The sequence below is a fragment of the Mustela erminea genome, chromosome 6, assembly GCF_009829155.1.
Source record: "Mustela erminea isolate mMusErm1 chromosome 6, mMusErm1.Pri, whole genome shotgun sequence".
Lineage (NCBI taxonomy): Eukaryota > Metazoa > Chordata > Mammalia > Carnivora > Mustelidae > Mustela > Mustela erminea.
The window spans coordinates 4193335-4208865 of NC_045619.1; the positions used below are offsets into that span (position 1 = coordinate 4193335).

General features: G+C 58.3%; 1 protein-coding gene across 5 annotated transcripts in view; it reads left to right on the plus strand.

The window, feature by feature from the left end:
- The first annotated feature begins 396 nt into the window (after positions 1-396).
- KIAA0930 (KIAA0930 ortholog) overlaps positions 397-15531 on the plus strand; it is a 36618-nt gene continuing 21483 nt past the window's right edge. For 3 of the 5 annotated variants that reach the window (XR_004286556.1, XR_004286557.1, XM_032345953.1), the window contains exon 1: positions 397-554. Coding sequence is in view for 1 of the 5 variants with exons in the window: in XM_032345953.1 (XP_032201844.1) it covers positions 491-554 (64 nt within the window). In the remaining 4 variants the exon portion in view is untranslated. Of the gene's footprint in view, positions 555-8781; positions 8875-9045; positions 9240-15531 lie in introns of those variants that run through there. The other 2 variants (XM_032345956.1, XM_032345955.1) reach the window with 2 other exon arrangements.

Genomic DNA, 15531 nt, shown 5'->3' on the forward strand with positions numbered 1-15531 from the left:
CGGGGCCCGCGGGGCGGAGGCGGGGCCTGGAGGGCCGGGGCGGGGCGCGGGCGGGGCGCGGGCCGGGCGGGGGCGGGGCGGGGCGGGGTGGGGCGGGGCGGGCGGTGGCCTGGAGGCGCGCGGGCGGCCGCGGCGGCGCGGAGCTGCGCTCGTTTCCCTGGGCTCGGCAGCCGGGCGGCGGCGGCGGCGACGGCGGCTACAGCGACGGCGGCGGCGGCGACGCGCACAAAGGCGGATTGTGGCTTCACTGGTGCTCGCGGCGGGCGGCGCCGGGTCGGGGGCGGCGGGGCGCGCCGGGGGCCCCGGCGGGCGCGGCGCGGGCGATGAGCCGGGGCCCGGCATGGCCTCTGCGCGGCCGCCGGGCCGGGCCTGCGCCTCGGCGCCCGCGCCCGCGGGGCTCCGGGCCGGGCCGCCCGCCCTCCCCGCCGCTGCCGCCGCCTCCCCCGAGCCTGCGGGCGGCGCCGAGGCCGAGGAGCGCTCGCTGCAGCGCATGCTGCGCGCCATAGCCGAGGAGCGCGGCCGCCTCAGCCTGCGCCGTGAGGTCTGCGGCCTCGGTGAGTGGGGCGGGCCGGGGCCGCCCGCCGGGGCAGTGCGCGCCTCCGCGGGTCTCCGCGCGGGTCTCCGTCTCTGCGTGTGTCTCCGTCTCCGTGCGCGTCTCGGTCTCCACGTCTCGGTCTCTGCGTGCGTCTCCGTCTCTCTCTGTTTCCGTCTCTGCGTGCGTCTCCGTGTCCGTCTCTGCGTGTGTCTCTGTGCGTGTGTGTGTCTCTGTCTGTCTCTCCCCCTGCGTGTCCTGGCCTCCTCCGTGCGCCCCCAGCTCCCCACGTATAGGTTTTTCCTGCGTCCCTGTGTGTTGGTCTCTGATTTCGGTCCCAAGAGCGACTCCGCACGAGAATGTTGCTGGGTCTCTTCCCCTTTCCCGGGTCTCTCGGTGTCTCCCTCTGTCTGTCCTTTCGAGTATGTCTGTTCACCCTTCTTCCTCGCCCGTGGTTGTGGCAGGTCCCTCCCTTCCCTGGGAAGCCCTCCCCGGGGCTTCAGTTCCACTGCAGGGAGTGTGGGCGTGGGATCTGGGGAGACCAGGAGATCAGCACGGGAAGGGGGGGGCAGGGCCCAGTGGGGTCTAGGCACACCTCCCTGCAAGTGTGTCGTGGCCACCATGCCCAGCTTCCTGAAGCCTTTGTCTCCTGCACCTCTCCGCACTGCCTCGCCTGCTCCCCATCAGCTCCAAGTGGAACCTGTTGGGCCTTGGCCCCCTGAAGCCACCCACTTAGCACAGAGAGCAGGACCTGCTGCCTCTCTGGGTGTGACCCTGTTCAGTTGAGGCCGTAGGTCATATGTCTGCTGTGGGGTGGGGTGGGGGTGTCTGGTATTGTTTGGAAGAGCCTGGGACTGTTAGGTGTGGGTGGGGTCTCCCTGCCTGGCTGGGTGTGAGGTCATCGCTGGGATTGGATCCTGCCCAGAGAAGCTGAGAAGCCCCCTCCCCTGTAGGGTGGGTTTTTCATTTTCTCCGTGAAAAGACCCCTCCCTTCTTCATGCGGAAAGGATTTCACTCCACATTGTCAGCCACCCCCACCCCACCCCCACCCCCAGTCTGAGCTGGGGATTTCTGGGGAGGGGCGGGGGTTGTGGGTGTGGGTGACTGCCTTGTGAAGCAGGGAATGTCCGCTCTGGAGGTTCTACCTTTCCCCTCGTCGCTCACCGTCAGGGAGTCCCAGAGAGCCAACATAACCCCTCTGGTCACACAGCAGCGGGGTCACCGCTGCCCTAGGGTTCCAGGCCCCTCAGCAGGCCACGCCCTGGAAGCGAGTGAGAAGGGGAAATAACTTGCAGCCCTCCTTCCAGTCCTCCAGGCATGACACCTGTCCCCTCAGCCCAGCCTGCCCCAGGAACGACCTTTCCTGTGGGCAGGGGTGGGAATTGCGGGCGGGGCATTGGGGGTGCCTACCAAGTAAGGATGGACCAGGAGATGGGTTTTTCAGGTGTCTTTTCTGAAAAGGTGTCACGACTTCATTTTGCGCAGATGTTGAAGGATCCTTGTTTGTTCATTCAGCAAACGTTCACTGAGCACCTACTGTGTGCTGGGCTGTGCGCCAGGTGGCAGGCGCACCTGCTACCTGGCTCAGGCTGTCTGCGATGGGAGGGGTCCGAGGGACCATCTGCTGCAGGCCCCTCCCCCTGCTTGCCTGGAAGCCCCACGCAGCCCCTCCCCGCTTCATGTGAGCACTCCCCCACCGTCCTCGACCACTGAGCACCTTGCCTCTCCCCTGTCAGGCCCTGTCCCACGGAGCCCTCGGGGCCATTCCTTAAGGACAGTAGTAATTAATTTTAGCACTTGGCGTTTACGGAGTGCTTACTATGTGCAAGGACATTGTGTGTGCTCAGTTTGATTCTGACTTTGCCAGATAGGAATATCCTCTCCATGCCACAGAGAATCCAGAGGTTCAGAGAGGGGAGAGACTTGCGTAGAGATGGTCAGCGAGGAAGCAGCATGGCGGGCATTGACCCTTGGCCAGTCTGACCCCAGAGCCTGCCCCCCCAGATGCCTCCAGCTAGGCCCCCCGGGGCCTGCTGTGCTGCCTCTGGGGAGGAGCACTGCCTCAGGTCTCCTGTCCTGGCACCCAGGCCTCCCTCCCGTGCAGGGTCTCCTGTCTTGCCCCCACCCTCCTATCCCGCCCGTCCCGCGTTCCCCTGAACTCGGTCTGCGGTGCTCTGATGCCCTGTTTTAGGCCTGCCGTTTTCTCTTCCTGGACAGCCACCCCTTCTCACCTGCCCCACACACGCCTACAGGTGTCCTTTAAGCGTCCACTCCTGCGCTGCCACTTTCTGGGAACCCTGCCTCCATGTCCTGTCCCTCCTCCTGGGCTCTGCATACCAGGTGCATGTCTGTGGGTTTATCAGGCCTGTTGTGGCTTTGTGAGAGTCTGTGTGACTGTTTCCCCAGCAAGTGAGCCCCTCGAGGGCATGGCCCAGTAGAGCAGGTGCCCAGGAAACATTTAGCAGGCAAATGAGAGACTCTCTGGGCTTGTAAATTAAGGATGAGCGTGTGTATAGAACGTGGAATCTTGGCCTCTTAGCAGGGCTCACTTTGACCATCTTTTCATTTATCAGATGAGAGAGGGGAGGCTCAGAGAGGGCCAAGCTTAACCTATTGCCAAAGTAGAGATAGGACCCAGTGGTTGGCCTGTGCACCCAGACGGGAACCCAGGACGTGGACACGGCCCGCGGACCACTTCCGCCTTTCTTCCCTTTACAGCTGTGACAACCTGTTAGACGGAGGAATGTAAACCGCCCAGGCCGCCGTTGCTGTGTCATTAAAGCTGCGGTCATTCAGAAGCATGCCGTGTTCCCTGAGGTTGTTTCAAAGGTGTCAGGGAGCCTCTGGTGGCGATGCTCGACCCCAGACACACTGTTGTCACTTCTGAGTCACAGCCTCTAAGATGGGAGAGGGCGACACAGGGATTGTCGCTCGGCTGTCATGATGAAAGGCACCTTGTGGATGCAAACATGATGGTTGCATCTTTCCTTCAGCAGCATCTGTGTTGGAAGCATCTCGTGAGTGCCGGGTGGGGGGATCGGGCCTGACCCTGCCTTGCTGGAGGCCACAGCTGAGTAGGGGAGAGAAGCCAGGTGCACGGTGACAGCCGAAGCAAAGATCCTGCTGGCAGCAGCTGCTCCGAGCAGGACTGGGGGTGGTTTATATACAGGAAACTGCTTGGGATTCCAGGGAACAGATGAACCAAGCTGGCTGGCTGAGCGAGCTTCTGTGGGGCTCCGGGTTCTCTGAGCTGGGAAGAGTCAGGAGGTCCAATGCCCAGATTATGGGCGATGCAGACATCTGGACCAAAAGTGGACATAGCCTGATCCTTCCTCTGGGGCTTGGGCTCTCTCGTGGGCCTGGGACGTCAGCTCCAGCACGCTGGGCAGGAAGGCTCCCTTTCAGCAGGGGCGGCGCGCCACTGACGTTCGGCAAAGCCCCGTGGACTTGACCCGGCCCCGGGACCTGGTGTCCACCAAGGACAGGCAGGTGCTGGGAGGGGTGAGGCCCCCTCATGCTGCTTGTCTTCAGGCCCTGCCTAGGCTGTGCACCTTGTAGAACTGCTGTTTTCCTGGCCTCTGGCCCCCTTCTAGGTGGCTGAGGGCATTCTCTCTCTGTGGGGCCAAAGGAGAGTTTCATGTTCAAGGTTTCCTTTTATTCTTGAAACAGTCCTATAAGGTAGGTATTGTGGTACCCTTCTCTTCGTCCTGATGAGCGAAGGCAGGTTTAGAGGTGTAGTAACGTGTCCCTAGTCACGTGGCTGGGAAGGGGCCGACTCTGTCTATAAACCTAACTCTTAGCAGAGGGGGACCCCGCCCACACCTGCACTCGGGGTGCTGGCAGCTTGGTCATCACACGCGCGCACTGCTCCCAGGCACAGGTGGGTTGAGGAAGGGCCCAAGTCGAAGGATGAGAGGTTCCCTCCGGAGGCACGGAGGAGGGAGTCCCCATGGCTGATGGGGGGATGGTGCGAGGTGTGGCCTTTGAGAGGGGCTGCGGTGGGGAAGGGCCTGCCGGGCCGAGCAGGAGAAGCCGGCCGGCTGCAAGGGAAGCTGTGTGGGAGCTGGGGCTGCAGCAGTGGCTGAGCCCTTGGCTGGGCCTCGGGGACTGTGGTGGCTGTTGACTTGTGGGGTGGCCTGCCTGGCACCCGGCACGCCCACTGTGCACCAGGCGCCTGGCAGCTCTGGCAGTCTGGTAGTTCCCCAATTTGCAGATGAGAAAAGCAGCTTCAGAGAGCAAACTGACTCACCCAAGGTCACGTCGCTGGGAGGCCGCGGGACTGGGGTCTGTGTGACCTGTCAGAGGCCACGAGCTGCCTTGCAGGGAGTCATGCGATGAGCCAGAGGGCACTAAGCGGGGACATTGCCTTCTGGTGAGCCTCTGCCCCGGCTAAACACCCACGTACGCCGGACACCTGGTGCCAGTTTGAGAATCGGGAAGAGGACCGTACAGCCTTGGCCCAGCCTGTCACCCTTCTGCCAGGGTCAGTGCGGCTGGACTTTGGTGAGGGGCGGGAGATTTTGGTGGGAGATGTGCCTGGAAGGGAAGACTGGGGGCCTGTGACCCTGCACAGCGGCGATGGCAGAGTCTGTAGGGTTGTGGGAGTTGTGTGAGAAGTGGCAGGTTCACGGACGAGCGTGGGGAGCGGCTGAGACTTGGCGCAGGGTCAGCCCCCAGCCTCGCTGTTCCCTTGTCATCAGGAGGGACATGACGGGCCTGGCCCCGTGTCCCGGCGTGAACGTGGGGTTGAATGTGTGCTCTGGGGGGCAGCCTGCTGTGCACTCCCTGCAGACAGTTTCCCGGGGTTCCCTGGGGTCCGGGGCCCTCCAGCCCAGCTAAGGCAGGCCAGGCTGGTCCTGGGCCCATGCTCTGGGGAGGAAGTGTGACCCTTTGGAGTGGTGGCAGTGCCTCTTTAGGTTCCCGGGCCTGTTTTTAAGGCCTGTGGGTTCCGGCCTCAGGCCGTGTCTGGGGCTGGAGCAGCCTGGAGGCTGTGGGGCGGTTCTCTCCTCAGGCAGAGACTCTGGGAGCTCCGAGGACTTTGGACTTCCCGCTTTAAAGAGCCCCAGGGTCCGGGCTGCAGGGGTGTCTCTGCCAGACCAGAGTGGGCTGAATTGTCTGGCGCCCCTGGGCCTGCAGGCGACGGCCACTCTGCCCCTGCTGTGTCGCCTCCTTGCAGCGGCTGCTGGCCTTCCTGATGCTTGACTCCTTCAGCGGGCCGGGCTCGGGGCAGCGGCAGAGCCCGAGGCCGTGGAGGGCGAGCCCCACGCGGGATCCTCATGAGAAAACAGCCTCGGAATCCCCAAACAAATGTTTTCCCAATGAAAAAAAAAGTTCCATGCACATTATAGGAACTGGAAAATTTAAGAAAATGGGAAAAAAAATTACTCACAGTTGCAGTCACCCAGAGACAACTATTAACTTTGCGAAGCCTTTTTATAAAGAATTCTTCGTTGTTCTCTGTGTAGTTTCTTAGTCATGGTTTCTGACTTAAAATTCCTAAAACATTTTCCATGTTGTCCAGACTTGAAGTGGATGTCCACCAGCCTAACCCTGGGGTGTCACAGACAGCGGGGCGGGGCTCAGAGAGGACCCTGACGCCAGTGGGTCCCAAGGGCTGGAATGAATGCCTGATTTGATTCTCCCCCAGTCCCCAGCCCATGCAGGGGGCACAGCTGGAGGCCAGTTAGGGGCGAGGCAGGGGTGTGTCCTCAAGCACATCCCTCCCAGGTCCCATTGGCCACAGATGGGGGCTGGGGTGTTGCCGTTGGACCTGCGAATAGGGGGTCCGAGACATCGACCAGGGATAGGGGCTAAAGTCTGGGAAAACCCAGCTTGGGGTGGAGCCTTTACAACCCAGGGCCCCAGAAGCCACAGCTAAGTTTGAGGAGGACCCCCTCCTCTTAAAAAGGGAATCCTGGTACACGTGCGTGCCTCCGTCTGTTAAGCGTCTGCCTTCAGCTCAGGTCGTGATCCCGGGGTCCTGGGATCGAGCTCCGCATCGGGCTCCCTGCTCAGTGGGAAGCCGGCTTCTCCCTCTGCCTGCCGCCCCCCCTGCTTGTGCTCTCTCTCTGTGTCTCTCTGACAAATAAATAAATAAATCTTCAAAATAAATAAAAGGAAATCCTCTGACGTGACATGGCACAAGCGCCCAGCTAGCTTGAGTGTCTGTTCCTGACCAGTGACTAGCCGAAGGATGTCTGTTGACAGAAGTAGAAAGAGGCGGCTTCGGTTTTCTTTTTTTTTTTTCTGTAGGTGGAGTTGTGGTTACTGTTTATCTTTTTTTTTTTAAGATTTATGTATCTGAGAGAGGGGGAATGAGGGGGCGGGGGAGGGGCGGAGGGAGAAGGGGAAGCAGACAAGGCTGCAGGGGGCGGGTGGGGGGGCCGTGGGGGGGTCGGAGGACAGGTACGTGCGGTGAAGAGGTGATCATTTCTTCGGGGGTGTCCCTTGACTGGGCATTCCTCACAGAGGGCCTCCCTGGCAGAGGCAGACTGGGGAGGACGGCAGAGAACTTTCCAAATTGAATTGTCCCCCAGTGCTGTGCTGCTTCGGGGAGATCCCTGCTGCTCTCTGGGCCTCTGCTCTCCTGGGGGGTAGGATGCAAACACGATGGCTGTTCTGCCTCCCCCCAGCGCAGAGGCCAGTCTCCAGACCTAGAGTGGCAGAGAGTATCATGGAGGCTGCCGGGACAGGTGACAGGGCCCGGGGCCAAATCCAGGGGGCCTGTGAGGGTGACCTTGAGCAAGGCCCTTGCCTCTGGCCCTCACTGTCCTCTTACATAAAGGGAGGGAGGGCAGACTGACCCGCAGCGCCACTCTCAGCCCGAGGTGTGGCGCGTGAGTCCCAGCCACCTGTGACAGTCAGGGCCCGTGACACCACGCCTCAGGGAGGTCCCTGCCACTCGGGTGCTTTGGCTCAAGCTGACGGAAGTGAAACAGGAAGAGGCAGAAACAGGAAGAACCCCGAATCCCACCCTGCACAGGGGGAACGGGAACCCTGTCATCCCACAACCCCAAGCCGTGGCCTCCCCTTCGGGCTGGAGCCTGCACAGCCTCCGAGCCCCCCGCCTGGGGGACAGAGCCTCCTGGGGTGACTCGGGATTCCTTCTGACCCGGGGTGGAGGGGACCGGCCCCCCACGGTGGGACTCCTGAGCTGTGGCTGCGTTCCGGGCCGCAGGGCACCCGGGGAGGCTGGGGAGGCCCGTGGGCTCCGGAAGAGGGCGGGAACCAGAGCAGCTCCTGCAGGCGGGGGTGCGCCCAGCCTTGTGTCCTTCCCGTGGTGGCCCTGAGCGGAGGCTGTGTTCGCCCTGTTGGCAGACGGAACTGGCGAGGCCTGGAGCCACCGGGGCACGGTGTTCACGGTCCCAGAGCAGTCAGTGTGGGTTTGGGGCCCAGTCCTCTGGGACGCGAGGCTGTGGCCTATGCAGTGTCTCCCTCAGATGCGTCCGTCTCCCCAAGGAGAGGCATTTGGCACCTCCTCCCCGAGCGGCCTCACCCTGGTGCGGCCCAGAGCAGGAGCCCCGCCGCCCACCGCCCGTCTCCACCATGAAGCAGGGAGGGAGGGGGATCAGGAGGCGGAGACGGATGTGGGAGTGGGCCCTTCTGGGGGAAGCTGCCTAGCAGAGGGCTGGGACCCCCGTCTCAGGGGAAAGAGTGCAGGCCCCGGGAAGAGGGACGCTGTGCTGGGGCCCGGCCAGTGACCCAGCGATCTCAAGCCTAGGGGGCGGGGCGGGGGTGGGGCGAGCCAGGAGGTCCCAGCTCCCAGCTCCCAGCTCCCGTCTGGGATGGGGCGCCTTGCCTGGGTGTCTGTGGGAGCCTCGGAGGTTCCTCGGGGGACCTGCAGCCGGTCTTACAGGCCCCGTGTTTCACGAATCAGAGCAATGAGTCAGGAGTTGGAATAAGGTCCCAGCCCCAGGAGGTGGGCCGCGGCCTGGGGGGCATCTCTTTTGGGCCCCAAACTGCTGGGTGGGCTCGAACCTGGAAAGGTTTAGGGGAGGGCACCAAGTGGCAGGGGTTGGGGAGCCCAGAGGATCGCTTCTGGAGACAGTGGGTGGGCGGTGGACCAGTCTGGCGGATGCCCCAAGAGAGGGCCTTGAGGACAGGGTCAAGGTCTATTTCCCACTGTGCTGGGGGCCTCCCACAGAGCTGCTCTGGGAGTGGAGCAGGTCCACCCTGGCCTGGATCCCAGCCGCGCCTGCCATTGTGGTCCTTCTGGGTGACCTGAGTCCGGCTTTGCTCTCCTCTCCCAGGAAGTCAGCTCTTAGGGTGATCCCGGCCGTGACCTGAGGGCTGGAAATGCAACAGAGGGCGGAGGATAAAGGCCTTGGTGGTGGAGGCTTTGGGTGAGTTTCAGAGCTTCTGGGCGTGCTGTGAGCTGGCGGTGGTTGTCCCCCTCCCAGTTCCGTGCTCAGCCCTTGCCCACCTGCTGTTGGGTACCCTGCCCTGCGAGGGTGCTGGTCCCGCTGCCAGCAGGGGGGCCTGGCTTGGCGGGGCTGGGCGGGGCGCTCGGGGGTTGGGAAGCCACGCGGAGGCGGAGGCTGGGAAGACATCCCCGGACTGGAGATTTGCAGGGTGACATCAGACAGGTGACTCAAGCCGGGAGTGACATCAGACAGGTGACTCAAGCCTGGAGCCTCCATTTCCTCATCAGCTGAACGAAGATGGAGACTTGACGCCGCAGGGTGTCGCGGAGGGTCACAGAGGAGAGGTAGCATGAGGTGGGAGGCATCAGGGCTTGGGCGGGGGGAGGTGACGGCTGGGGTGACACATGGGGGCCATGGGCACGGTCAGGGTGGAGACCTGTCAGCGAGGGGAGAGGCGGACCGTGGCGGGCTGTGGGTACACCGGCGTCTGGTCCGGGAAGAAGGGCGGGGGGACCACGCCGCAGACTGCGGGGCTGTCCGGACAGCCCGGCTCCCCTGGAGAAGGAGCCCGGACTTCAAGAAGACAGGGAAGCGGGCAGGGGTGTTGGGCTTCTCCTGACCCGGCCCCCTTGCCGCCCTGAGAGCCCTGCTTCCCTGAGGCCGGAGCAGAGCCCTGGCCAGGCCGTGGGGACCCGTCTGACCCGCACTTCTCCGTCTGACTGCCTCGGCCCCACAGGCAGGGCACCCCGGCAGAAGCTCTGTCTCTCGCGCCCCGAGGGAGGGCTTGAGCTGGCGAGGAGCGCTGAGAGGCACGAGTCGGTGAAAGGCCCATTGAGGGGACCACAGAGGCCCTATTCATCATCCGGCCACTGCAGGGGTGCGGGGGAGCGTCCGCGGGCTGAGGGCTGCCTTGGACTCGCCCCAGAGAGGCCACTTGACCCCCTGCCGCCCGCCTTTGGGAGGGGGCCAGGCAGAGAAGAGGCGGCTGCCGAGCCAGGCGTGTACTCGGGGGGCACCTTCCCACAGCAGAGAGACCCCTACTCCCCCGCTCCCCTCCAGACCCCTAGCCCGGCCACACCAGGTGGCCCTGCCCCTGGCTCCGTCCACTTCAGTGTGACCCCTCAGATGGGGAGTCTCCCTAGTACTTCTGACTTGCGTAGACTCAGGACACGGCGGGCCACACACACCTGTGTGATACATCCGGGGGGCTGCCGCCGCCCCCCCACCCAGCTCCCAGCACCCGGCCTCGGAGAGTGGCCCTCGGTCAGTGTTGGCTCCAGACCGGACCAGGTGTGGATAGGGGTGGGGAGGGGTGCAGTGCCTGAGACCTCGGACGGCCTGTGACCTCACTGGTGAATAAAACCCGCTTCTGAGTGTGGACTCGGGAACGTAAGCATTGAGCACAGCGCCTGGCACAGCCTTCAGTGGCATTTAGGTTCACGGGCATCTCTGCAGTGTTTGGACGACAGGAAAGGCGACCGAACCCTGACCCCGCGGGCATCTGCTCGACTCCCTCCGTCTCACGGTTTCTTTCGCCGAGGCGTTTCTGTGCACTTCGGTGGCCTGCTTTTTTGTTTCTGTTTTTTAAACTTTCTAGCCTATGCATTTTTCCAAGTAACTGCACTGTTACTAAAACAATTTGGGGGAAGAGTAATATATTTTTGAGACTTTCTGAGTAGGTAAACGTGCCACAAGGGCATCAAATCCAAAGGGTATGAGGAGGTTCGAGGCGTTGCAGGCGGCAGCGGCGTGAGCAATGCTTGTTAACCTGGGCGCCTGCCCAGGGCCCACCCTGCAGGAGGCCTCACATGTCCCTGCCCGCAAACTCCCCGCAGCAGCGTGGGGAGGTGGATTCCCTTCTCACTACCCTTTTACAAGTGGGAAACGCCTCCAGGGGTTCGGGGCTCACTGGCCCCTGCTGGGACTGCCGGAGCCTGGAGGGAGCCCAGCGCCCACACTGCTTCACGTCTGCGCTCCGCCCCTCCCCCAGGCCTCACTCGGTCACGGCCAGCTGTTCGCCTTAGTAGTGAGAACCTCTTCCTCGAGGTTCTGCGCTCCCTCGTCCCACTTCCTCTATCCCAGAGATCTTAGAGGAATGTTGCAGTATTTTGCAAACACCACTGTCATAATTACATAATTCGGACAAAACCCGAGGGGGTGGACTTGCCGGCTAGGAGGCGTGAGCAGGTGCGGCTCTTCAGCGCCTGCCATCTCCGTGGGGATTTTCATCAGCCGGACGTGAGGTCCTGTTTCTCGCCGTTCCCTTCCCCCTGGGAGTGTGGTTAGGTGTTCCGATTTTTACAAACCTGCAAGGTGAAAAGTAGAATTTGGTGGTTTTCGAAGAATATTCCTCTCACTGTATGAAGTTGAGCTGGTTTTCGCGTTTGGAAAGCTGTTTGTGTCTTCCTTTGCTTTCCATTCTGTCTTATCTTAATTTTATTTATTTATTTGACAGACTGAGATCACAAGTAGGCAGAGAAGCAGGGCAGGGGGAGCAGGCTCACCGCTGAGCAGGGAGCCCAATGCGGGGTCGATCCCAGGACCCTGGGATCATGACCTGAGCCGAAGGCAGAGGCTTTAACCCACTGAGCCACCCAGGCGCCCCTCTTCTGTCTTATTTTATATTTGTTACATGAAGCTTATTATTTATTAGGGAAATTAGACACAAGATCAGAGTTCCAGTAGTTTTTCTGGTGCATTGTTTTCTTTTATGACGCATGTGGGGCTTTTTCCCCATAGACAATTTTTATTTTTATGTCGTTCGATGAATCTTTTCCTTGAAAGCCTTGGTGTTCTACTTAGAAAGGTTTTTTTCGTTTCTTGAGAGAATAAAAAAAGTTCTCCCGCCATTTTTTTTTCTTTCTATGATTTTACTTTTAACGTTAAACGTTTTGAGCTTTTAGAATTTGTGTCGGCATGAGCAGGGACCCAGGCTGCCGCTTTTCCCCTCGCTAGCCCGTTGTCGCAAGGCCCGTGGCCGGAGGCCCGTCGTCTTCATCCTGCGGGTTTGAAGGGCGACCTTGATGTGCACGAAATCACAGCGCGTCTCCTGTTTCGGTAGTTTCTGTGCTCGGCCACGGATCGGTGTGTTCATGCGCAGTGCTGTCCTGGCTTCACCGGTCACGGAGTTCATGTCACTTACTTGTTTCGTTGGCCAAAATTTATTGCTTCCTCTGGGCCAGACACTATTCTAGGACCTGAGTATGCAGCAGTGAACGGAATGACCAAAGCGCAAACACAGACCTTCACGGAGCGGGCGTTCTCACAGGGCACCTCTGTGAAAATGCAGCCCAGTCCTAGGAGCAGAGAGAGGTGTTGGTGAACCACGGCCCCGGACCAGTTCTGACACTGCCTGTTTTTGTAAATAAAGGGGTTGGAACCCACTAGCTGTGATCGTTTCTTTATGCATTGCCCGGGGCGATGTTGTAGTTGAGACAGAACCTAAAATATTTTCTGTCTAGACCTTTGCAGAAAAAAGCATGTTGGCTTCTGTCCTAAGAAAAGCCTGAAAGCCAACAAAATAAACAGGTAAAACGCAGATGACGTTATGTAGTGACAGGTGCGGGAAGTGGGATCGGGAACGCTCGGGGTGGGGTTGGCGATTTTAAACCGGCTGGTTTGGGAAGGACTTGCAGAGAAGGTAGACTCTAGAGTAAAGGGTGGGCGTGACCCAAGGGGGATTCTGAGCCGGGAAGCGACAGCAACTGATGGAGGTGTGAGGACCAGTTAGAAAGCTGTGCCAGTGAGGTGGGCGTGAGCTGGTGGCTGGGCTCTGGGCAGAAGGGTGGTTTGTGGGAGGTGGTTGGCTTCCAGGTTTGTCTGAAGATAGAATCAATGAAATGGTACAGTGATGAAGTCACCGTTCTGCAGGGGGCGGGGAATGGTCGAAATTAACCAGTGTGTACATGACCAAATCCAGGAAAATGGTGGAGAAGTTGTTGGAGTCGGCTTCTGGTTGGCGCTGTAGGGCTGAGGGCTGTTTTTCGGTTTGTATTTTTAGCGTCTGATGAGACTCGGTGTTTTGTTTGCTAGGATCCTTTGGGTTACAGGTCCCTGTTCTTCCCGCTGGCCGGTTTCTCCTGCAAGCCAGCCTCCTGCACCAGGCAGACGCATCCCACGGTTCTAGGGGCTTTAGGTCTGCAACGCCAAGGGGTGGCAGGAGGCCCTAGCTCTCTGATAGGGACCCTGTCCCCACCTCGTTCTTTCGGAATTGTCCTGGCTCTTCCCACTTACTCTGAAACACTCTCTTGGTGTTTTCTATTGGCTCATGTTAACTTAACGAATTAGTGGAGTTTTTCCTTCAGTGATTTGAATATCCCTACCCAAGAACTCGCAAACCTTCAATCATTCAAGTCAGGTTTTTTTTTATTATTATTTTTAAAAAATTCTGAATGGAGTTAATTCTTCCCATTATACGTTCTAGCCGGAATGGTGGTGTGTCTCAGAACCGCTGGCTTCTGGATGTACTGGTGACTTTGTACGTATGACTTCTGTTGTTTTCAATTGAATTTTTTGCATCTTCCAGGTCAGGTACAATGTCATCGGTAAGATGTTAATTTTACCTTCTCCTCACAAATTCTGTTATTAACATCCTCATTGTCTAACTGCAACGTGTCTAGTACCTTTAGAACAATGTTAATCATAGTGAACAATGTTAATCATAGTGAAACAAGTTAGTACTTAACTTGTTTCCTTTTCTACTTGAGCTATAGATCGTGTTTAAGGAAATACCCTTAATTCTCATTTTATGGAGAATTTTTTTTTTAATCAAGAGGGAGTATTGAATTTTACTGGAGTTTTCTCAGCATCATAGAGATGATCGTATATTATATTTCTTTTAATCTGTAAATATATAGTGAATATATGAATACATTTCATAATATTGGACCATTTTTGTATTCCTAAATTAAATCTGACTTGGAAATGGGATACACTTTTAGTGGATTGCTTGGTTCTTTTTAATATTGTATTTAAAATTTTTATGTTTCTTTCCATGTGTGAGATTAGCCTGTACTTCCCTTGTGTGTGCGTGCGTGTGTGTGTGTGTGTGTGTGTGTGTGTATGCATGCTCTATTTTTGGAATCAACATTATGCCTCCTTGTTTAAAAGAATGTGCAAATTTCTTAGGCTCTAAAAATGTGTGAGTAGCATAGGAGCTGTTGTTTCTTGAGGATCTGGTAGAATTGCCCTCTCAAAAACATCTCTTGGCGTGCTACTCCAACATAGCCTTTTTAGAAGTAGTTCTTGGACAGTTTTCTCTATTGTAATGCATAGTCCTCATTTTTAATGGCTGCAGACTGTCTGTTTTGTTTTAAAGTGGGCTCCCAGCACAGAGCTCCCCATGGGGCTCGTCAGTAATGCTGCGCTCAAGACCTGAGCTGAGTTCCAGAGTAAGACGCCGAACAGACTGAGCCACCTAGGTGCCCTGGAAACTGTTCTAATGAGGGCGGTACTCTAGCTGGCTTAACCATGTGGCTGAATGGTCCTGAAGAGCGCTGGGGTGGTTTCAAGGAGTGCCTCGCAAAAATCTAATTCATGATTTTTCAAAGGTCTGGTCAATGGAAAATAATTTGCTTGAGGCAGGGGAGACAGCTGGCCCTCGTGGCCCTTTGGAGCTGACGGATGCCAGTATTTCTGGGACAGTCCGCCCTCATTATTCATGGATTCCATGTTTGCAAATTCACGTGCTTGCTAAAATTTATTTGTAGCCCCCAACTCAGTAATTATGGCGTTTTCACAATTAATTGCAGATATGCACAAAGCAGAAAACTTGGGGAGCTCAGTGGGTACGCTCCCCCCACCCCGAGGTCAAATGAGGTGACCCTCAGCCTCATTTCAGTCATGTTCTCCACAAGTGTCCGTTTGGGGACACTTTAGTCCCTGTATTTTGCATTTTGTGCTCTGTGTTGATGATTTTGCTGTTTAAAGTGGTCCCTGAGCAGAATGCTAGAGTCTGCCCCAGGCATGAGAAGGCTGTGACTGGCCCTTATGGAAAAGATCACATGGTTTGTTTGGGGATTTTTTTGGTGTTTTTTTTAGATCACATGTTTTAAATAACACGTGTGTGTTCGGCACAAGTTACTGTGCTGTTGGCCTTGCGTCCAGTGTTGACAAACCACCGCTACATTAAATTACATTTAGTCACAAAACACTACATCAAGTCACAAAACAAACACACGTAAAGCAAGGTTACGTGCTGATCGATTGGCGGAAATGTTGTGTCCAGAGATTTCATAGGAACCGCTACCTGGGTTCCCCCGGGAGCACTGGTGCGATACTGTTCATCCCATGGCTACTCCAGAACGGAACGACCATGCATCATGAGAAGGGGGCCGTTAGGATGCTGCTGTAGGACCCCAGGCCAGCAGGGAAGCTGGGCCCTCGGGTATGGAGGGTCCGTGGTGTGGCCCAGGTGAGCGGCTCAGCATCAGGGGCTGCCCCTGTGCCACAGGTGTGTCCACTGGTTCAGGATCCTGAAAACCTCCTGCCACGGCGGCCGGATGGCGGGGAGACAGGGATGGAGGGAGGTGGGGTGGTTAGGGAGCTCTCTGCTGGAGTGGCACCTGCCTGGGCTTGTGACCCAGGGCATCTCTTGCTGGGCAGGCCTGGGGAAAGGCCACATTGTGGACAGAGACA